We start from the raw sequence: 23954 nt of genomic DNA, 5'->3' as shown, positions 1-23954 counted from the left end.
CGCTTGGAGTGCCCAACACACTGCCTGACTAGCAGCCTCCGAGGCGCCGAGGAGGTCAGCGGGACTAGAAAGAAACAACGAGCGGAAAGGCGTTCAGCGAGAGGCACGGTGTCTCCGGAGGTTGAGGCTCTGAATCTTTCACATTACTCAGGGTCTGGAGGAACAGGGAGATTGGCACTCCCTGAGCGCAGGCGCTCACCCGCAGCCTAACTGCGTTTTGGGTCCCTTACCGTAGTAAATGAGGTCCTGGAGGGACGGGACTTCAGACGCGCGTAGAGCCAATGGTGACAGACCAGAGTCACGGATTGGGCGGAGTTCAGGGAGGCGGGGCTTAGTGGAAAGGGGGCGGGGACGAGCAGAGGGGCGGGGCCACCGGGCTGAGGGGCGGGACGCGCGGCAGAGCCAAACCGCGGTGAGAGTGCGAAGATGGCAGCTGCGGACGAGCCGAAGCCCAAGAAGCTCAAGGTGGAAGCGCCAGAAGCGCTGAGGTGAGAGCAACCCTGCGTGGGGGAGGAGGGAGAAGGCACTTGCAGCGAGCCAAGGCCCACGTGGGCTGGCGCAGCCGGATGGTGACTGCGTTCGTGGGGCCAACCCGCAGGACCTGCAGCTCGGGGAGTTGCCCGCGTGGCTGCTGTTCCCCTCAGTGCCCTCTGGTTCTGGACTCTGCTCAGGTGCATACTCGGCCCTGGCAGCCATTGACCAATCAGAGCACCTGGTCCGGGGGCTGAGTCTTCCTCTGGCGCCACGTGCGAGCCTTCGCGGGCCGCGCTAGCGCGACCCTAAAGGACCTATTTGGAGCTGCATCCTTTCCTAGGGTATTTAGCGGGAAGGCGCCCGGCGCCTCCTGGACCCTGGTAAAAGATAACATTCTTGGAATTTTTTCAGTAGGCGTTGCAGAGCGTTTTGACCTTTTCTGTCAGCTCTCTGAAATTATCTTTGGAGACCCCCTCGCCCCAGGGACCCCCAATTCACCTCAGAGGCTTTGCTAGGGTAGCATTTGGCTAATTGGTTAGAAAAGTTCTTGTTTGTTTTTCTTTTTTTTCCCTTTGCATATTTGATAGGAATGGAGAGCTCTCCCAATACCTGACGCACATGTAATTGGTGTTGCGACTTTCACTTATAAAAAGCCGTTTGTTAAAAAGAAATTTCTTCCTAATAAGTATAAAGTCCGGCGCGTTCAGTGTCTGATGACTTTGAAGTGTTCATTGGAAGGCAGTGATTTTGCTACTAAAAATAGACGCATCAAACTGATTTAAAACCGTGGGGCTCTTACTGATTATACAAAACAAATTCCATTTATTTCAACATCTCTTTATCATGTTCAAAAAGAGAGTTTATTCACAACATTTATTCACAACTGAAAAGAAAAGGTTAGTTGGGGGTCCCAAATCATGTTCTTGGTTGGAATGGTGATGACCAAATCCCTTTTAGTGGCTTTACTGTATGCCTATTATTCTTAGGTCATTGTGCATGTCTAATACTACAAACGTAAAACATGAGAAACAAAACCAACTGAGGATGTTTTATTTTAAATTTTAGATTATCTGGGCCGGTGGGATGGCTCAGCAGATAAAGGCATTTGCTGCCCAGTTGGATGACCTGAGTTCAGTCAGACTCCAGGACCCACATGGTGGACGGAGTGAACCTATTCTTCTGTTGCTCTCTGGCCCCTCCCTACTAAATAAAACAGATACTGTCTCCTTAGATTTTTCTTTTAATAAAAGTAATAGTTTGTATATGATCCCTTTTAACAGTGCTTACCATCTGAAGTAATGGTATAAAAGCCTCTATGAAAGAAAGGCAGGGATTAATCAAATTTTATAGGTGCGGAAGCTCAAATAAAACATTTAAGGAAGGAAAATTTGAACTCAGGGCATGAGGTTCAGGCTTATTATTTTGTTCTAGTGTGTTTGCACAACATCCAAGACATGCTTTGGTTTCTCTTTAAATGATCCATGGTAATGTTTACTACTTAGATATGTATATGCCAGTCTCATTCTACATATTTTAACTCAATGCCATAACAACCTGGTAAGAACATTTCTATAATTATCTCAATTTTACCAAAAATGGAACAGCCACATATCTGTCTATTTAAAATTGTAAATAATTTAGTCAAATAAAGTTCACTTCCCAGAATGCTAACCTACTGCTTTCTGCAGAGGCGAAGTTCAAAGATTAGTCGTTTTGACTATGGGGACAGGGCTCTTTAATGCTATGCAGAGAACTTTGAGTCGACTGTTCCTCCTTTTATTAGTTTACCTTTCATGAAGGATAGCTGAATGAGAGTGCATTTGGACTGGATTACTCTTATGATTTTCCTGGCAGTTAAGAGATTTCTACCAATTTTGTTTAACTGTTAATACATTTTGTTTAACAGCTTATAAATTGTGAGTGCAGTTTAATTATAGATTCCGTGGAGGACAAGTCAATTAATAAAAGCATTTATAGAGGTTTGGAAGAGAATTTAGGAATTTGGGAGAAGTTGTCAGTTATCTTTAGGGAAATAGTTCTTTCTATTTATGTGTGTGTGTGTTTGTGTGAATGTGCATCACTTGTGTGCCAGAAGAGGGCTTTGGATGCCCTGGATCTAGACTTAAAGAGAGCCGAGAGCCATCTGATGTGGGTGCTGGGAACCAAATTCAGCTCTTCTGGAAGAGCAGTTTGCTCTTAACCATTGAGCCATCCATCCTTCCAGCCTAGGAAGTGATTCTTAACTAGAGGGAATTTTATCTTAGAAGGAACATTGAGTAAAGTTTAAAGATGCTGCCAGAGAGCTAGTGAGATGGCTCAGAGAGGAAGAGTGCTTGCTGCCGAGAACCTAATGAGCTGGGTCAATCCAGAGCCAGGACCCATGTGGTGGCTTGAATAGGAATGGCCCATAGTGAGTGGTGCTGTTAGGAGGTATGACCTTGTTGGAGTGGGTGTGGCTTTGTTGCAGGAAATGTGTCACTATTTGGGGCGGGCTTTCAGGACTTATATGCTCAAACTAGGCATAGTGCCGTAGTATTCTCCTGTCACTTATGGATGAAGACTAGAACTCTCAGCTCCTTCTCCAGCACCATTCCAGTCTGCCGGCCACCATGCTTTCCACCATGATGATAATGAACTAAACCTCCAAAAGCCAGGCCCAATTAAATGTTTCCCTTTGTAAGAGTTGCCATAGACACGGTGTCTCTTCACAGCAATGAAACCCTAACTAAGACAGGCCATTTGCACTCGGTACAAACAACTAAATGTAATTTAAAACAAGCAACAAGCTGCCTTGGTGGCCCATGTCTTTAATCCCAGCAGTCTGGAGGCAGAGGCAGGCTCCGGTCCCTTTGTAAATCACATCTGACAGCTATCGAGATTTCCTTGTTTTGTTCCCCTATCATGTTGCTCCCACTAATGTATAAAGGTGCTTCTGGGCATCTTAACAGTACAGAAGACATCCCTCTATGCTGGAGATTGTCAGTATTGTTAAGAGTGAAAAACTGCTTGGTGGGGGGATCTGACAAGATTTCTGCCTTATTCTTTACTGTTGCTAAGGTTTCAAAGAGTCAGATTGTAACATGTTTTCAGTTGGACTTTGAGGAGAAAGAAACTGAGTATCAGACATTTACACAAGGACTACTCAAGTTTCTTTTCTCTCCTTTGGAATCCTATCCAAGCTCACTGTTTCAGCGGTCACCTCTAAGAAGACACAGTACCTTCCAAGTAGTGTTGAACGCATGCCCAGTTTGTTCTTTCTGTCTGTCAAGTATGTGCTATTTTAAGCGTAGTGCTAGGAACTGGGGATGGAGAGAAAGGAAAAGGTAAGATTCAGGTGCTAGTCTCCTTCGAACAAAGTGGAACTTGTGAAAGATGAGACCTGAGCATTATTCAGCTGACTAGAGGTTAACCAGGTGGGAAGCAAGGCATGTGCCTTTACAGGGAAATTCGGAAGGCAGGGCTTCCGTTGGGGATGGGAGACGAGATGACCCGGCCTGACTGGAGCAGAAGGTAGTAAGTGTCTAGGCTTCAATTTGGGCATTTTCATATGTGAGACCCCTATCTGTCTCACAGGTCTCACAGTTTCATGTACCCCAGGCTGGCCTTGAGCTCCGTTTGGAACCAGAGATGGCTCACAACTTCTGTCCTGTCCTCCCCCATTTCACCTCACCAGTGCTGGGGTTTACAGGCTGCTATTACATACAGTCCTCAGAAGCTAGTTCTGACTGTTGAATTTCTCTAAGTGACTTGCTGATCTTTAAGATTACATCTATGCAGGCAAATCCATCTCTTGTCCTACATCTTGGCCTTCTCCCACGGCCCCTGTATCAGTTAGTGGCACTACTAACCTCCTTTTGTCTAAGTTCAGACTTTACGTTGGCTGAGATTTCTTCTTAGCTTTCCGATTCTGTGCCCTCCAATTACAAGTTCCGTCTTACCTACTGTACACACAGCTCTACTTAATCATTAGCGTAAATATTCGTAAGCCGTGGACTTGGTATTAGGAAAGATTGACTCCTAAAAGCCAGTTACCACGATTCTGGCATTAAAGATTGTTCAGAGGGTATAGGGAAGGATGGATCAGTTGGTAAAACATTTACCCCGTAAGCAGGGGATCTGGGTTCTATGCCCAGAAAACATAAAAATGCCAAGTGTAGTGGTGGACTTCTACTCGAAGGCTGCACTGGGAAGGTGACACAGAATCTGTAGGTTGATTACAAGCTGCAGGCTAATGTGTCAGTGTGTCAATGAGACAGTGTGTCAAAAGGAGGTTGACTACATATTCCCTTAGCATGATACCTAAGGTTGTCCTCTGGGATCTATAGGTACAGAACACACAGATATATACACATACAGACACACAGACACAGACACACACAGAGGCACGTACGCATGCACATACACACACAGACACACACATACACAGAGGTACATACGCATGCACCCACTAAAGATTGTTTACCGGTCATATCTTTTAATATTACTTAAAAGGAAATAGACAGCAATTTCTAGTCAGCAAATACTGAGCTTTCCCCAAAGACTGTTTCCTAAGCAGTTCACTCACACACACTCTTTTTTTTTTTTTTTTTCGTTTTCTTTTTTTTGGAGCTGGGGTCCAAACCCAGGACCTTGCGTTTGCTAGGCAAGCGCTCTCTCTACCACTGAGCTAAATCCCCAACCCTCACTCACACACTCTTATTTTTCTTTTCCTCAGTCCCCTAAGTCACAGTACATCCTGTGTCTTAAAATTGCATTATAACCTCAAACAAGTCACAGGTAATCAGAGAAGAACTTTAGTGACGTCTTATAAAACACATCTCTCCCTTTGGAAAACTCTCTAAAAGATAATATTAATACAGTGAGCTTGTGGTTTCCTATAGTGGTCTGCAAGAGGATTCAAGGAGGAAAATACATTCAGACCAAAAAAGTCTCTGGTGTGATGTGCAATGTCTGGTCATTATAACTAGTCAGTTGTAGTCTGTTGTTGCACGGAGTGGCACTGACAGGTACCCTTCACCCTTTTTTTTTAAAAAATATTTTATTTATTTATTTATTTATTTATTTATTTATTTTGGAGCTGAGTATTTATTTTATTTATATATGTACACTGTAGCTGTCTTCAGACACCAGAAGAGGGCATCAGATCTTATTACAGATGGTTGTGAGCCACCATGTGGTTGCTGGGATTTGAACTCAGGACCTCGGGAAGAGCAGTCGGTGCTCTTAACCACTGAGCCATCTCTCCAGCCCCCACCCTTCACCCTTTTAAATCCTACCAAACCCTACCTTTATTAATGTGGCCTAAAGTCAAGTTTGCCAGTTCTAACTATAAACTTCCCATATGTTTATAGTTTAATCCTTTAGGCTTTAGGCTATGAAGGAATAGAAAACAAATTCTTCCAGAGACTTGCATAAGGTCTTTTCTGGGCTTTATGTACTAGGATGAAGTAAATGTTGTAGGACTGTGGGAGAGAGGGAGAGAGACAGAGACAGACTAGCTGTGTAACTGGTCTTAGGTATCCAGGGATAGGCCTGGAAATGCTTGAGCTCAAGGAACATGGAAAGGGTTCTAGCGAAAGACTGGTATTAAAGCTGGGAAGTTCCTCGACCATCCTGGGACAAGGCTTCTGTTTATGCAGAATGCTCACATTTGGAGAGTGTGTGTGTGTGTGTGTGTGTGTGTGTGTGTGTGTGTGTGTGAAGGGAACAGTTATAAAGAGTGTTCTAGTCAGAGTGGAAGGCAGTGGGTAAGGTTGTGGTTTCTGGAATCAAGACACTTGGTGTGATTCCTGCTCCTAGTAGATGATCATCTTGGGGAGATTGGCTACTTGCTTTGTGCATCTCTGTTCTCACTTCTAAATGGATTTAGTAAGAGTATGTACTTTATAAGATTGTTAGGTATTAAGAAAATAAATATAAAACATAGTAAATGTTGAATATTTCCAAAAGAGATGTATAGCATTGTTGCTTTGCTTATCTTGTGATGATGTCCCACTCAACTCCAAATTCTTCACCAGTAAATTTTAAAAAGAAACAGAAATAGCAAGAGGTAGGCTTGGTGGTATATACAAGTCATAACAGCACAGGAGAGTCTGAGGCAGGAGGATTATAAGTCTGGGCCAGCCTAGGGCAATTTAGTAAATTTGGTCAGAGGGGTCTATGCCATAGAACCCTTAAAAAACAAACAGGCCCCCTAAAATGAAAAAAAGTAAATATCTCAAATGAATAACGACGGGGATGAAATCTAGAGTTATACTGAGGGTTTAGGAACTGTTGGAAATAACATGGCCGTGAATCTGGAGCCAGATAACCCTTGGTGAAACAAAGCCCTGGGTTGTGGTTGTCTCAGACAAGGTTGAGCTCATTTGCTCTCCACTGTTGCTTTAAGAAGCTGCGGACCTGAAGTGAAGACAGAGCGGCCCCCACTGCAGCTCAGGAACTGTAAATTCCTGTCACCTCATTCAAGAGCACTGAGCTTGGAGGTCATGGGCTCTGTAACCATGGTCACTTGTCTTGAAATTACTGGGAGAAGGAGGAGAAAGTCTGAGATTGTGGAAGGAAGGAAGACCCTTAAAAAAATAGGTACAGCCACCAGGAGATAAATTCACTGGGAACCTAGTGGAAATATTAGAATAATTTCAAAATGACTATTTTAAAGATCTATCAAAACCGAAGTGTTCATTAAAAACCAAACAAGATGTCATGAGTAAGAAATATGGGGGCTGGAGACATGGCTCAGCAGCCAAGAGCGCTGACTGCTGCTCTTCCAGAGGTCCTGAGTTCAATTCCCAGCAACCACATGGTGGCTCACAACCATCTGTAATGGGATCCGATGCCCTCTTCTGGTGTGTCTGAAGACAGCAGCAGTGCACTCATGCATAAAATAAATAATTAAAAATATGTAAACATGAGATAGATGGGTGTAGAGATGGAGTTCTTAGAATTAAACCCACACATGAAAAACAGATTCAGAAGAGATGGTTTTGATGGGAAAATGAACTGGGGCACACGCAGTATTGGAGTGGCGGCATAGCTCAGTAATGACGATAAGGTTCAGCGTGGCTCTGTGCTGCTTTTCCAGTCTGAGGAGACTTGAGAGTGGAAGGAAGAGTGTCAACATTTGACACTGAGTGTGATGGTGCACACCTTTAATCCCAGCAGCGGTGGGACCAGACCAAGGCTGCTGGACCTCTGGTTTCAAGGCCAGCCTGGTCTACATAGTGAGCCCTGGGCCATCCAAGGATACTTAGTGGGACCTGTCTTTTTTTTTTTTTAAGAATAACTAAACAAGGGGTTGGGGATTTAGCTTAGTGGTAGAGCGCTTGCTTAGCAAGCGCAAGGCCCTGGGTTCGGTCCCCAGCTCCGAAAAAAAAAAAGAAAAAAAAAAAGAAAAAAAAAAGAATAAACAAAAGAATTCAAGGTGCTTCTCAGCGATATAATATGGACCATCTAGGCTAAATGACATACTATCTCAAACAAGTTGAAAAAACAATCAATGAAAAATAAGATTAAAAAAAGAAATATTAGAATAGGAATATAAATAGGAAAGGTAACAATTTATATGTATTGGAAGTCCAAAAAATTGCTATGAAGGGCGGCAAAGTATTAGAAGAGGCGATGGTTGACTTTTAAGAAAAGCCAAATTCCTCTGGTTGAAAGGGTATTCATTTTGCTAGTATGGCAAGTAGAAGAAAAAAAACCCAAACAAACAAAAATCCCCAAGCCTCAAAACCAAAAAAATCAAACTAAGAATATATAGATATGTTCAATTCTAATTATATTAACTTGTATAAAAAAGTGGAATATTAGTAATTAATTGTGATCCCTAGGTAGTGGTGTGGCAATTGCAGTCCAACCCTTACATGAAGGGTTTCGGCATAAGGATCACTTGAGTATAGGAGTTGGGGGCTAGCCTGGGAAACAATGAGCCCCTCCCACCCACCCGGGGGCTCTCTGGATTCTGGAAAGATGCACATACGCACGCACATGCGTTTGCTTAATTTTGGTATGACTGAGTGTTTCTAATCCTTCCTGCTGCCAGCATACACCCTCTCTGCCCCTCTGGTACTCCTGAGTTAATATCTTTTAAAATCTATATGTATCTCTGAGACTCTCAGCACAGTTGGGGAAGTGACCTGTGTGGCCACTTTGCCTGATTCTCACATGTTGTCAGGCCTTTAGGTCTGGTTTTTCTTCTTCCCTGTCATGGTGATCTCTGCTTCCTTCCTTTCTTCCAGTTCCTAGCCAATCTCAAAGCCCTGCCTCAGTCTACCTGTCCAGCCGTTGGCCTTTGGCTCCTTGTTGATCGATCAAAATCCAATTGGGGACAAAGACCTTCAGCGTTTGGACACACAAATCCCTGATTTTGGGGGCCAGATTAATACAAAGCATTAGAACCAATTCCCAACAATAGTAATTATATTTAAGTAGAATTGTGAAGTTATTGGATTTTGTGTGTGTGTGTGTGTGTGTGTGTGTGTGTGTGTGTGTATGCATGTGTGTTAATTTCTCTAAAGGAGCAGAAATGATAGCATGAAAACAATAAATACATTTAATGTCAAGGCCAAGCAGTCCGACAGTGGCTCTTTACTGTAGGAAAGGCCCAGGATCTGGTTAGTTGTTTATTCCACAAGGCTGGATGGTCTCTCAGAGGTCCTAATCTGGTGTTGGAGTCATAAGGAAGCCCTGGGACAGTTTTTAATCCCTGTCATAGTCCAGAAGAAAACTAGATTTTAACACCTGTGTGGGACTGGCTCTGGAACAAGACAGTTGAACTTACCAACAAGAGTGAGGGCAAACAGGCAAAAAACAAAGGGTTCCTTCGTCCATGGTTTTTTATATAGCCTGCCAGCAGAGTCGAGGCTTTCTCATACACGTCATCCCTCAAATGATCCAAAAAAGAAAATTCTTCACAGATTGACTAGTTGCTTGGGTTTTAGTTGATTCCAGATGCAGTCAACTTGATAGCCAAGATCAGCTGTCAGACATGCTGATTAGGAGAATTAACTTGGAGAATTTGATGTTCACTAAATACATATTTGGGCCAGTGCTGAATGGCTAAATACCACCATTACAGTATGGTATACCATATAGGTAACACCAAATATATCTGAAACAAAATAGTTGTTATGACTTTATTGTAGGCTGTAATCTTTTGATTGGTATTTCTGAAATCCCAAAGCTCCGGAAACTGGCAGAAAAATTTAAAGTTGCTTACAATATCTCATTTAGTCAGGGTTACCATTGCTGTAATGAAACATCTCAAGGAGGAAAGAATTTATTTGGGTTATGTGTCTACATCATTGTTCATCACTGAAGGGAGTCAAGGCCCGAACTCCAACCTGGCAGGAACCTGGAGATTGGAGCGGATGCCGAGGCCATGGATGCGTGATGCCTACTGGCTTGCTCAGCCTGCTTTCTTACAGAACCCAGGACCACCAGCCCAGGTGTGGCCACACCCACAATGGGCCAGACCCTACCCATCAGTCAATAATTAAGAAGATGACCACAGCTTTATCTTACGGAGTCATTATTTTAATTTAGCCCCTCTCTTTCCTGATGATTTCAGCTTGTGTCAAGTTTGCCGTTAAAATAGACAGCACGTTAGAAATGAATCATTTTAGCTGTGAAAGAAACTAATGTGAAGCTCTCTGTAGTAGCTATCTGAGGCAAATGTGTGCTTTTTGTTTTGTAACTGTCAAAAGTATCTGTTAATGGCACACCACATGAATCCCTCTAGGGCATTTTATAAAATTTGTTAGTGCTCACACTGTCAGCTTTCCTAAGATCTGCAACATTCTGAGTTCTAAACATACATGGTTTTCTGGATTTAAGAAAGGAAGGGTGGAGTGTTTGAATTTCTGCAGGTTCAATGATTTTTTTTTTTTATAAGTTAGCTGCTATTTTGTTTCCTGTAGCCAAGGCTAGCCTTGAACTTACTATGTTGCCAAGGATGAGTTCTTTAAACTTTGATTCATGGGACGGCAAGATGGCCTCCTCTACCTGAATACAGGGAGTGTACACTCCATGAAAGGAGACTAGACCTAGGGAAATCTCCAGCGTAGTGTAGGAAGATTGAAAAAAAAAAAAACCCAATAATTAGTAAGTCAGAACACCACTCACAATTTATAGGAAATAGTAAATAAACAACCTTTCTACAATAATTTTAAGTGTAATGGAAATGGCTTCAACTTATCACTAAAAGATGTAGACTAATGGGTTGGATTAGAAAGAAGGAACCAAGTATATGTTGTCTTCAAGGGGAAAAAAAAAGCTAATAAAGATATCAAAAAACTAAATATCAAAGACTGTCAAGCAAGTGGAAAGTGGAAAGCCTGACAGCTGTCCTTACGTTTGCTAAAGTAGACTGTAATCCAAGCTAATTAGAGAAAGAAAGGGGGACACTGCACATTAATAAAGGCAACACTTTATCAGGAGGACACAACACTTGTAAATATTTGGTTCCTCCCATAGACCATCTGGGCGGGTGTGGGAGTTAGTGGCACTCCTGTATGTGGGGCCAGTCAGTGGAGGTGGCGTTTGTATATGCGGGGGAAGCAGAGTTAGGGTTGAGTGAGCCTGGTAGTCACTGCTACCAGGACCTTGTAGAGAACAGAGTGGTGTGACCCTTAAAGCCAGAGAAGAACTTCACAGACTAGATCACATATAGAAAATACAGCCCTGCAGATCAGTCAGTTCAACAAAAAAGCCGCCTTCTTCAAGGTCCAGTATCTCTAACTTCCTGCTCAGCTTGCACATGGCTCCTCTGGTGTGTGCACTCTGTACCTCGCCTTATCGCTGGGTGCGGTGTCTGGGTGCTTCATTTCACCCAGTGCCGCTTGAAGTCAGCAAACACGTAGCCCTCCTAACTGCTCCCACCAAAGCAGTTTAACTAGACTCGGTTTTTGTTGAATTAATGAATTCTTAGAATGTTTTTAATTCCCCGCCCCCACATTGTGTGTAGATGTCAGAGGATAAGTTTTAGGAGTTGGTTCTGTTATGTTGGTTGCAGGTACTGAGCTCAGGGTAAGCCAGGGCTACATACTGGTAACTTACAAACAAATAATTAAATAAAAACAGCATTTAAGCTTTTGCTTGTAGCATTTAGTGACAGGGAATGGATTCTTGTATTAGTTTCAAATTCTTAACTCTTTGGCATAAATGACTTTATGGTTCCATGACCTTTTATCTTTGCTACATGAAATAAACTGATGTATAAAATCAGTCTAATACTAGAAGACATTATAGCTAAGGAATTCATTTCTAGATTGAACTCCTGGTTTATTTGAGACTAATGGGCTGTTGGCTGCAGTTGTCCAGAGAGAAAATTCCCTCCACACCCACCTATGTCTGTCTCCTATACAGACAGCAACTTTATTAAAGCCCAATGATCAGTGTTTTCTTTCTTTCTTTCTTTCTTTCTTTCTTTCTTTCTTTCTTTCTTTCTTTCTTTCCTTCCTTCCGTCCGTCCGTCCGTCTGTCTTTCTGTCTTTCTGTCTTTCTGTCTTTCTGTCTTTCTGTCTTTCATACACACACAAGAGCTGCTTGCTTGGTAGAGGAGTGGATTTTCTGAAAGAGTGACTTTAGGTACAATATTTGAGTTATCTGTTGAGATGGTGGCCGGCGAGGCAGTTTGCAGGGTAGTGAGGGTCAGTGACACAGCCCTAGATTTCCAGGGTGCTATGTAATGCAGCCAGTGAACAATGCAGGGTGGGCCTTTTAAGGAAATTTATAAGTATTTTATTTATTTATTTATTTTTTAGTATAGAACAGAGTTTATTCAGGGCATGGAGAGGGGAGTTAAGAGGGTAGTAGAGGCAGAGAAAGGCAGAGGGAGCGAGAGAGAGACAGAGAGACAGAGAGGGGGAGTAGAGAAGTAGAGGCTGGCCATGAATAAGTGGAGAGAGAGGGGGGAAGGGGATGGGGAGGGGGGGGAAGGGAAGGCTAGAGCAAGAGCAAGTATTTTTTTTTTTTCTTTTCTTTTTTTTTTTTTTTTCCGGAGCTGGGGACTGAACCCAGGGCCTTGCACTTGCTAGGCAAGCGCTCTACCACTGAGCTAAATCCCCAACCCCAAGAGCAAGTATTTTAATTAAAAAAAAATTGGGTTTAATAATTCATCCAGAAGGGGTCACTTGCAAATAGAATATTATAAAGGGATTAATACAGATGTCTAAAGTTTTCTCAAATTTCTTTAAGCTTGACAATATATAGCAAAATAAACATTTCACACCCCGAGCCCAGATCTGGGCTAAACAACCATGGCATTGAAATACAAGAAAATCATGGCTTTGACAAATAAGCAGTGCCCATGTGCTGTCTTTGAAGTTAACCACATTAGAGGTTTGAGCAGAGTCTTCTTGGCTTAGAGCCATGACCGAAGAAGTCTTAAGTCCTTTTAAAACAAGTTTTCAAGATTGTTTTTCCTCAGCACAGCTGAGATCTTAATCAATTTTAGTTCTTAGTACGGTTGAAGTTTTAAGCTGTTATGTCAAAAGGTAAGGCAGCCTTCTACCGTGACTAAGTCTCTGTTTTGACACACTCACAATGCATTGGTTGGTGTGGTTTTAGTTTGGGATAGCATGTGAAGGCCCCTCAAAGCGTACTTGTCTGCTACTTAACCCTCATGTAAATGTATATAATTGCACTGTTTAGATTAGAGCTGCTGTCATAAAGCACAGGTCTGTTATTACCTTCAGTAAGTACTAAGTGTTTAGAATCAAATAGTGTTTTAAGTAACACGAAGGAAATGATTTGTCTTTTTTTTTTTTTTTTTTTTTTTCTTTTTCTTTTTTTCGGAGCTGGGGACCGAACCCAGGGCCTTGCGCTTGCTAGGCAAGTGCTCTACCACTGATGATTTGTCTTTTTTAATGGGTGGATAGGGGAATAGGTTTTATAGGTGATTCGGTGGACTTTGGATGAGAGAGAGAGAGAGAGAGAGAGAGGGAGAGATAGAGGCAGACTGTGTGTGTGAGTGTGTGTGTGTGTGTGTATGTGTGTGTGTGTGTGTGTGTGTGTGTAAGGGCTTGTATGCTATAGCACATGTGTGGAGGTCAGAGGATAACTTGTGGGAATCAGTTCTCTTCTATTATATGGGTCCTGGATTGGGCTCCAACCATGCATGCATGCATGCATGTATGTATGTATGTATGTATGTATTGAGACAGGAGCTTCCCAGGTAGCCCAGGGTAGTCTTGAGCACCCAATATGGCCCAGGGTGGCTTGAATTTTCAGGGATACTCCTTCCTCAGCCTCCCAGGTGCTGGATGTCAGGGGTATACCACTACCCTTGCTGAAGGATGCTTTGTAGAGAAGTACATTTCTGTGCTTCCAGAGGATCCCTGACAGTGCAGCATCCCTTCACACACACCTGACCCCTTTGACCACAGTTCTTTGTGAAGCTTGCCTGCGTTCTGGAGAAGACTTGATGGTGTCTTGTAAATCTCAAGTCAGATGAAAAGGTATTTAATTGTTTCCTTCTTGGCCATAATCTTGGTTTTTTTTTTTTTGAAAATTTTCCTTCAAATGAGAGTCCTTACTGTGTTTCCCTGGCTTGCCTGTAAGTTCTTAGGAGACCAGGCTGGCCTTGCGTTCACGAGAGTCCCTGTAAAACCGCCTTCCATGTGCTGGGAAGAAGTTACATGCCTCTCTTTGGGCATGAGGCTGCTTCTTGAAATTAGACTGCCACAGATTCTCTCAGCCCAACTCCCCAAGGACTGCTCGGAAAGGCTGGAGGGAATGGGATTCGGGAGAAGGGTAGGAGAGGGCTGGGTGCAAATTCCTAGGGCAGTTGTAAGTGTTCCCTCCTAAAGCTGGGACTTCCTGCACATCTTGGCTTTGGTTGTGAGAGCATTCTCGGACCTGAGGATGAGCCAGAGAAGTTTGGAAATGGTGACTCAGAGTTGCATATAGTTCTATTGGAAACTCCGCAGACATGTTTTAGACTCCAGATCGTTAGTGCTTGGCGAGGTACTGACAAAGATCGAGTCTAGTGTTTGTTTCACACTGTTGTGAGACTCGAAGTCCAAAGAGGTTTATTTCTCCAGGGAAAAATAGCTAGTTTACTAGTTATTAAATATCAGAGGTGAGATTTGATCCCACAACTTTTAACTTCCCATTGTAATATTCTCTGAAACAAATGAAACATCGGTTTTCTTTGGATTTTTGTTTTAGATGAAAATAACACGTTTAAAGGAAATGATAGTAGACTGGAGTGATTGCTCAGTGGTTAGAGCACTGACTACAGCACTGGCTGCTCTTCCAGAGGCCCTGGGTTCAATTCCCAGCAACCACATGGTGGCTTACAACCATCTGTAATGGGATCTGATGCCCTCTTCTGGTGTGTCTTTAAAAAAAAGAAAATGATAATTACTTTCAGCTTACATTTTCTTATTGATACTTCTGACATCATCTGAGGTGCCCTTAGTTGAGGAATAAACCCAAGGGTCAATAGTTCCTCCATGCAAGCCTGGTCTACAGATTGAGTTCCAGGGCTTCCAAGGCTACACAGAAAAACTATCTGGAACCCCCCACCCCCACCCCAAAACAAACAAAGAAGATTTCGTGGTGGGGCTCATCTCACACTCAGGCCCTGACTCATCCTTCCTTGCTGTTCATGTTACAGTGCAGATCTACGAATTGAAAGCTCTTCCAGTGAATTCTGTACGCAGTAGGCGCACACACTGCTAACGATTGTGTGTTGTCATCAGGTTTAAACTTTTAACTTTCCAGTTTCTTTCCTTCTTCACACATGGAGTTTAATTATTTTTCTGATTTGTTTTTGTCTTACATTTAAACACGCGTACCCCTGTGTGCCGCATCTCACGTTTGCTGAGGTCGAAGGACAGCTCGATGGAAATCGGTTCTCCTACCTTCTGGCTCCTGGAGACTGAGCCCAGTTGTGGTGCTTGGCACATGCCTTCCTCTGCCGAGCCGTCTCGGCTCTGCAGATGTGGTGTTTCCACCCAGGAGTAAATATTCTCTGTGGCATACACTTGGTGGTGTGTCTTACCTGGCTGAACTCACCGGGTTTGAATTTTAAGCAGCTTCTGTTTTCTAAGTAATAATTGCGAAAGCCAGTGTTGCTTGCACTTCCTAGTTAAAGTGTCCCAGGTAAGAGAATAGTTTCTGATGAGTTTAAGCTTGCTTCACAGATTTTGTGCTTTTCCTTGATTCTAAGCGTTTGAGTGTTATCTTTTTAGTGTTATTAGTTATTACGGTAATGGAGGATGGAGGCCGGAGAAATGGCTCAGCACTTACAAATGCCTGCTGCTCCTTCAGAGGCGCCTACTTTGGTTGCCGGCACCTGCATCAGGTGCCTCCTTGGGCATCAGCGAATACATGGTGTCCACACACGTGGGCACGCTTGTGCAACACATAGAGCATAAAAGATAACCTTTACCCCAGTTCAGAGAGTTCGTGCCTGTAATCATACATTGAATTTCAGGACTAGGACTTAACCTGTCCTATGTCTTATTATAGTGTTTTTATCAATTACCCACAATTTTGAGATCTAAAACAACCGTCAACGGTGAGGTAGAGGATTAGAACGTTAAAGAGGCCTTTGCTTTAGCCAGCGCTCCTGCCTTACACAGGGAGCAATTACTAGTAATCTTCTAAGGAGCTAATAATCGGTTAATACTGTTAATAGCTTAAAACCCTATCAGAACAGCAGAGATGAGACTCTTTTGCTTTAGAAATGGCCATTGTAACAAATAACCTTCAGCCAATTAAAGGAAAGAAGAAAAAAGCCCAAACTTTCAGCTTCAGTAGTGCTGAATCCCTAGCACTCAGAAAGCTGAGGCAGGAGGATTGAATTTTTAAATCAACCTGGGCTACATAGCAACACCTGCCTTAAAAACAAACAAACAAACAAACAAACAAACAAACAGGACTGGTGAAATAGCTTAGCATGTAAAGGTGTTTGTCACTAAGCCTGACGACCTGAGTTCATTCTCTGAGACCTACATGATGGACAGAGAACACCAACTCCAAACACATTGTCCTCTGACCTTCATACATGTGCTATGGCACCTATGAGTCTATACACACAGTAAAAGAAATAAAATGAAAATAAATAAAAAAAGCAGTGGCAGGAGTGAGAGTTCATATTTTAACCCAGCAGTCAGGGCACAGAGGCAAGTGGATCTTTATGAGCTGAGACCAGACTGACTTGTGAGTGCCAGGCCAGTTAAAGCTACGTAGGGAGACACTGTTTCAAAATGTACAGAAAAACAGTAAACAAAAAGTGACCTCTATAAAGAACTGTTAAAGTTTCAGGTAGCTTATTTAAAAATTTTATGCTTATGAGTGTTTTGCCTGTATGCATTTCTGCATACCTCTTATGGGTATGGGTTCTCACAGAGGCCAGAAGAAAGCATTGGGTACTCTAGACCTGGAGTTACAGATGGCTGTGAGCCATAGTGTGGGTGCTGGGAATTGAACCTGGGTCCTCTGGAAGAACAGTGCTCTTAACTGCTGAGCCATGTCTTTTGCTTTCCCCAGGCAACTTATTTTTAAAAGTCCGATTGAAAAAATTCTTTAAATAGTGTTTAGAGTATCCTAAAATTTCATTTTTATCCTGCTTTATAAACGTAAGAAAAAAAAACCTAGAAGGGGGAAATAGATTTGTGAATGAGGAAGGGAAAGAGAAAACAAGATACAGTTGACAAAGAGAAACATTCTTAGTTCCTCTCAGCTTCCTGATTCTTTTATGACATCCTTTTTGGCTTTTCACATGTTCTGAGATATGTGAGTTTGTGAGAAACTTCTGGAGGATATAAGTTGTAATGCCTTTGGACTGTTAGCACGGTACAAGGAAAAGAGCTTTGGGCCCATATCAAGATCTTAGAGGGGTTGGTTTAGGTTTGGATCTCCCCTGTGAGGAAAGAGTACAGACTCACGTATTTTTCAGACTGAATTGCGGATCAGTCTGTTTTACATCACCAGTAGTTTATAAAAGAGAAGCAGGCACCTATCTGGCAGAGTCTTCTAATTCCCAGCACTAAGGAGGCTGAGCAGGAGCATCTTGGGTGTGAGGTCTGACTGAGCAGTTAGTGAGGTGAGGAGACCTTCCCCTGGAGGAGGGGCAGCAGGGGAAGAAGAGGGTGGGTTGTAGCGGTGCACTGTTTGAGTTATCCGTATTGTATCACATTGTAGCACAATGTAAAATGTCGTCCTCACAGAGAATGTGCTTTCCTCTTCCAAAGTTGAGCTCCAAGAGTTGGTGGGTCAGAAATTCAGGATGGCACTGAAGTTGTTACGTCAAATATACTCTGACAGGCATTGTAGCTAACACCTTTAGTCCCAGCACAGGGCAGTGGTAGGCAGATCTCTTGAGTCTGAGGCCAGGCGCAGTACAGAGTGAGTTTCAGGACAGCCAGGAGTACACAGTAAAACAGTGTCTGGAAAAGGAAAAGAATCTTACTATGTATCCTAAAGCTTACAACCTTACTTCAGTCTCCCAAGATCACAGGCATGGGCCGCCACTGTAAAGTAACTTTTTATCAATCAGCTTTGTGCTGATATAGTGTGTGTCTTGCTTGTCTAGACCAGGCTTGCTTTGATCTCACAGTCCTGCTTCTGTTGCCCTTGTGCTCATTTTTATTTATTTTGAAATTTTACTTCATTTTAATTTATATGGACCTCTGGGTGGGTTTGTATGCATGAGGGTGCAGGTGCCCTCAGTCCAGAAGAGGGCATCAGATTCTCTGGAGATGGAGTTTTAGGCCTTTCAGGCGTGTGTTTAACCACTGAGCCATTTCTCTCAAGAAAGATTTTTAAATTAAAATGGTGATGATGATGATGATGGTGGTGGTGGTGGTGGTGGTGGTGGTGATGATGGTGGTGGTGATGGTGATGATGATGGTGGTAGTGGTGGCGGCGGCGGTGGTGGTGGTGACGTATGGGCTTTTCTGCCTCCATGAATGTCTCTGTATGTCTGATGACCTTGAAGGACAGAAGAAATTATTGGATCCTGTGGGACTGGAATTACAAATAGTTGTAAGCCTCCATGTGGGTACTGGCCCTTGAACACAGGTCCTCAAGAAGATTAGCTAGTGTGCCTCACTACTGAGCTCTCTCTCTAGCCCCATCATTTCAAAACCAACAAGGTAGATGCGATTATTTTTTTCAGAACATTTTTGATTAAAAATACACTCTGTATCAGAGACCACACTCAACCTTCCTCTCCTGTGGAAAGTGGTAAGCAGTAGGGGTTAGCAAAGGACACACCTAAGGGGCATTTAGAAATCAGTAACAAGTGGAACCCTTGTGAACATTTGTGGTCACTTCCGAGTCTTTAGGAGAAAAAAAAATCTTAGTATGAAATGATTCTACTGATGTTAAAATTGATTTGCACAACAAGCTAAATTCCAAGGTTACTTAGCTTAACAGTAAATTGGCTATTTCCCCACGCCCACCCTCTCCCCCTTCTCCTCCCCCTTCTCTTTTTCTTTGTTACTCCAGGCTGTCCTCAAACTCTGTAGTTTAAGCTGTGCCTGGACTTCATGTACTTTTGCCTCAGTTTCCCCATGGCTGGAATTATATATGAATGTTGTCGCACTCTGTTGGCGCCTCAGTTCTTGGAGGGTGGGAAAGAAAAGTTTGTTTTGTTGTGATTAAAAAAAGAGTCATTCTGACAGAAATGAGACTGTGGTTGGAAATTTAAAACCCGAGATCTAAGAAAAGCAATGAAGGTATTTTGTGCTAAGCTGTAGCTACTTAGAAAGCTGTGTGTGACTGGATTCCTGCCTCCTGGATAAGAGTGTGTGAGACCTGGGTATTTATAAAAGTCTCAGACTTGTCAGACTTGTCAGAAGACCTTGAGTTCACACCAGTAAGAAGACTGTTTTCCAGCCTGCATGTAATGAGCCCAGTTGGGAAGTCAGTCTGCCATGGCTTGCATTTCTGGGCTATGAAGGATGACACGAGGCAAATAGATGATTTGGTCACTTTGAACTTCTGATTTTTCTCTTCTGTAAAATGATAGTAAGGTGTTTCCTGCCAGGGCTGGCTGCCGTAATCCCAATGGGAAAGAGCTTGCAACGTTCACAGCATTGGGTGAAGTATAAATGAAGGCAGTAAATTTTACATACCTGAGGCTGCTGGAAGATCTTCAGGTAGAATTGTCCCCTTCAGGCTGTTGTCCTAGTGAAACTGCACGCACAAGTCAAGGTTACGTATTTTTATTTAGTTGGTAGAAAACAGAAAACAAGGGTGGAGAGATGGCTCAATAGTTAAGAGCACTTGCGGCCCTAGTAGAGCTCTGGCTTATGTTCCCATCACCTACAGACAAGGTGCCAGGCTGTAGCTACAGTTCCAGGGCTTCTTAGGCCCTCTTCTGGCCTCCACAGGCACTGCATACATGTAGTGCACTTAGATGTGGGCAAAATACTTAAAATCTTTAAAATACTTTAGAAATCTTAAAACAACAACGAGAGAAAGCATTATGGTTCAAGACAGATTAGAAAATATATCGCTTTTCCTAGATCTCTGCCCCTGGCTTGACTCTAATCTCCCAAGCTCCCAGTCTTTATCAGTGAGTTCCAGCTCCAGCCTCAGTGTCTAGTCCTCTAGCAAATGACCTGGGACCCAGCTGCTTCACAGCCCTTCCTATCTTTGCTCGCAGAGCGAACGTCCCGAGTTCTTGAACTCAGCTCCTGAGCTTTTGCTTTCCTGCTTCTCTTTTCCACTCAACGCGTATGAACGTATGAAGTCCGGGCACCGTCGTGAGATCAGTTTTCCATTGTTTAAATGACAGTGGCTTCCTGTCATGTGTCTACTCATTGTATTTCGTAGATCTGTGGCCAGATGCCCTTCTTTTTATTTGTTTTTCTTACAGTGGTGGTCGAGATCTTTTAGGTTTGCCCTGTGTGGAAACGGGCTTCCCCACCTAGTTCTTGCCCCTGAGTTCTCCCTCGGTAGAGAGAACGTCCTTGACGATCCAATCAATGCAAAGGCATTCCCTGCGTTGACATCTTGGTTGTATATCGCTGAATACCACCCTGGCCAGCAGAGTGACCATCTGTGATAGGCAGGAAGGCAGTTCAGTTCAGCACAACGACGTAGCCCATGTTGGTTCAAATATCAGGAATGATCTGGAATGGTTTATTTTAGGCATATTTAGGCACAGCAAATATATATATATATATATATATATATATATATATATATATATATATATATATATATATATACTATGTGTGACGCTTTCCATAAAGATGGTTTTATAAATTGACTACATGTGACGCTTTCCATAAAGATGCTTTGTGTAGATCGGCAAGCTCATGAGAGATAAGTGTCTTGGGGGAGAGTCCGTGTGGTCTTGGCCACACAGATAGTGCAATGCAAAGGTCCAGGCTGTTAACCACATTCACTCTCAGCCTCTGGATGGATAGATAGCATCTGAAGGACCAGCCCCGTGTGTTTAACAGCTCTAGTTCCCCTAATGCTTATCTGTGAGCACAAGACCCTGTGTGCCTCCCTTAGAGATGGTTCGGTGGTTCTTGTTCGTTCCTTAGTTTTTCATCTGTAACACTTCAGCCCGAATGTAAATCCTACAAAAGGAGAATCGCTTATCTTTGCTGCATATCTAGTGTCTAGCACAGAAGAGGGGAATCACACATACATACGTGTGTGTGCATGTGTATTGAGGTATATATGTATAGTGTGTATGTGTTTTAGACAAGATATCACTGTAGCCCTGACTGGCCTGAAACTTTCTGTGTAGACAGGGCTGGCCTTGAACTCACAGAGCTCCCCATTGCCTCTGCCTCTGTAGTGCTGGGATTAAAAGTGTGTACCACACTCAGTAAATATTTGATGAATTAATGAATGCTTGGGAAGCAGTGTTGTATACTTTTAAATAGTTTTCACTGAGCACCAGTTCACTGAAAATTAAACACTTGTGTGACTACGCCTGAGAAATTGTGTTAAAAAGTTTTACTAAGGTTCAGTCACTTGACGTGCTATTGTACACTTCGAAATCTCCAATGAATTGTCAGGTTCCATATAAAGATTGTTTGAAAAATGGAACATTAAAATGAAATATAACCTAAGAATGTGCAGATAATCAGAAGTAGTCAACGTCTCGTAACATGTCTTGAGATAGCTATATATTCCAGCATTTATCTGAATGATCTTCTCTAACTAAAACTAATGTTAATTGGTTCTTTAAAAAGACAACTCAGGAGCCAGATGTGGTGGCGCATGCTTTTAGTCTTAGTGCTCAGGAGGGAGAGGCAAGTGGAGCTCTGTGAGTTTGAGACCAGTTTGGTCTACAAAGGGAGTTCCAGGACAGCCAGGGCTGTTACAGACAACTCAGTTTGTATTGGGACAGAAGTACACAGTTCTTTCTTTAGTAAGAACTGAAGTGCATCTGATCTGTCACATAGAACAGATAAGGAAGCTGATGATCAAACCATTTGTTGAAGGTTAGACAGTTTTTGGCAGGCCCACCATTAAAATACCCATCTCCTTGGTGCCGGAACTGTGGCTCAGTGGTTAAGACCTCATTCTGCTCTGTAGAGGACCCCAGATTGGTCAGGTTACTCACAACTGCCTGTAACACCAACTAACTCCAGGGCATTCTGTGTCCTCTTCTGGTTTCCTCTGCACTCAACATGCACATACCCTACCCCAACACCCATGCACCTCATTAAAAAACGATACAAATAAACCATTAAAAGAAAAAGAATCCCCACCTCCACGTTCCTGGCCCCCTCCCTCATTTTTTGTGCCTTATACTATGGTATGACTGCTTGTTTTGAGACAGGGTCTCACCGTAACTCTGGTGGCCTCGTAATTCCCTGTGTAGACCAGGTGGCTTCTCTCTGCCTCTTGTACTAAGTCGTTTTATGCAAGGACAAACGTTGTAAGATGCTTTCTCTTGTAAGTAAGATAAAAGTGCTTTGAAAATACAATCTTTTTAATACCTAGTAAGGGGATGTGTGTAGGAGGTTGGTGGGCTGCATTTTTAAGAGCCACGTGGGAAATAGTCCACATGATAACAACTGGACTATTCAAGCACAGCTCCAAAGTGCTATTTTTACTTTTAATTACCGTGACAAAGTGATTAACCAAGAAAATCATAGATACTTTGTTATTATTCCTGTCTTTAAAAGTTCATGTATGAGCTGGAGAGATGGCTCAGAGGTCCTGAGTTCAAATCCCAGCAACCACATGGTGGCTCACAACCATCTGTGATGGGATCTGATGCCCTCCCTCCTCTGGTGTGTCTGAAGACAGCGACAGTGTACTCATAAACATAAAATAAATAAGTAATCTTAAAAATAAATTCACGTACGTGAAAAATGAGACATTTACAAAAAAAAATCCAGATCCTCTAAAAATAAGGGCAGTTTTGTTAGTTGTGTTCTTAAGATTATAGAGTTTTTAAAAAGAGCAGGGATGTTTTGCCTTTTTAAACCATTTCAAGATGACAGTGTATTGGGATCTAGGTAAGGGGTAGAGTATTTGTCTAGCATCATGAGGTCCTAGGTCTAGTCTAATCCCCATCCCCACATACATACACAAGTGTGTACTACACACACACACACACACACACACACACACACACACCACCAACAACAACAACACTATTATTAAATAAAGTTACCATCACAGAGCTAGGCATAGTGCTATACGCCTATCATCCCAGCACTTGGGATACTGAGCAAGAGAATTATGAATGTAAGGCCAGCTTGAGAGACGGAGGGAGGTTCTATCTCAAATAAATTATCTGCCCCCTTCTAGTGCACGTACATTATGTGTAGCAAGCACGTAAAATTAGGCACAGCTTTCAAAAACAAAAATAATTGATATTATAAAAATGCTAATGACTGTAAAGCCGGTGTGTTGGTGGCCTGGTGTGTACCTCAGGTGTGCACCTCAGGCTTTGGGAAGCAGCGGCAGAGGATTCGAGTTTAACGCCAGTTGGCCTGGGCTACAATAGTGAGTTCTAGGACAGCTGGAGGTACAAGGTAGAAAGTCCGTCCCAGAAAACCAAACAAAACCAAAAACCTCCAAAAGGAAACCCGCTTGGGCCACAAACCTGAAATCGATACCAGGACTCATGGTAGGAGAGAGCTAACTCTTGGAGATGTCCTCTGTGCTCCATGGGCACACCATGGCATGTGTGGGACAGCCCATAAATAAATATGACAATAAAAACAGTAAACACAAAAGACAGTGGGTGTTAGAAAGTTTAAAAGCTGTATCAATGTGGAAAATTTTATGTGAACTTTCTTTCTAGTGATGATAGTTAGGTGTGTTTTTCCCAGTCCTTTTTTTTTTTTTTTAATTTATTTATTACATGTAAGTACACTGAAGCTGTCTTCAGACACTCCAGAAGAAGGCATTGGTTCTCATTACAGATGATTGGAGCCACCATGTGGTTGCTGGGAATTGAACTCAGGACCTCTGGAAGAGCAGTCAGTGCTCTTAACCGCTGAGCCATCTCTCCAGCCCCCTCTTTTTTTTTTTAA

At 42.8% G+C, this 23954-nt stretch overlaps 1 protein-coding gene across 4 annotated transcripts in view; it reads left to right on the top strand.

The window, feature by feature from the left end:
• Positions 1-398: 398 nt before the first annotated feature.
• Positions 399-23954, top strand: part of Adk (adenosine kinase) — a 381245-nt gene continuing 357689 nt past the window's right edge. For 3 of the 4 annotated variants that reach the window (XR_015637889.1, XM_087585014.1, XM_087585012.1), the window contains exon 1: positions 399-488. Coding sequence is in view for 2 of the 4 variants with exons in the window: in XM_087585012.1 (XP_087441138.1) it covers positions 427-488 (62 nt within the window). In the remaining 2 variants the exon portion in view is untranslated. 4 annotated transcript variants of the gene reach the window in all.

This window comes from Rattus norvegicus, chromosome 15, assembly GCF_021556685.1.
Source record: "Rattus norvegicus strain SHRSP/BbbUtx chromosome 15, alternate assembly SHRSP_T2T, whole genome shotgun sequence".
NCBI lineage: Eukaryota > Metazoa > Chordata > Mammalia > Rodentia > Muridae > Rattus > Rattus norvegicus.
The sequence above is the reverse complement of the archived record's forward strand: the minus strand, read 5'-3'. Positions and strand labels throughout refer to the sequence as shown.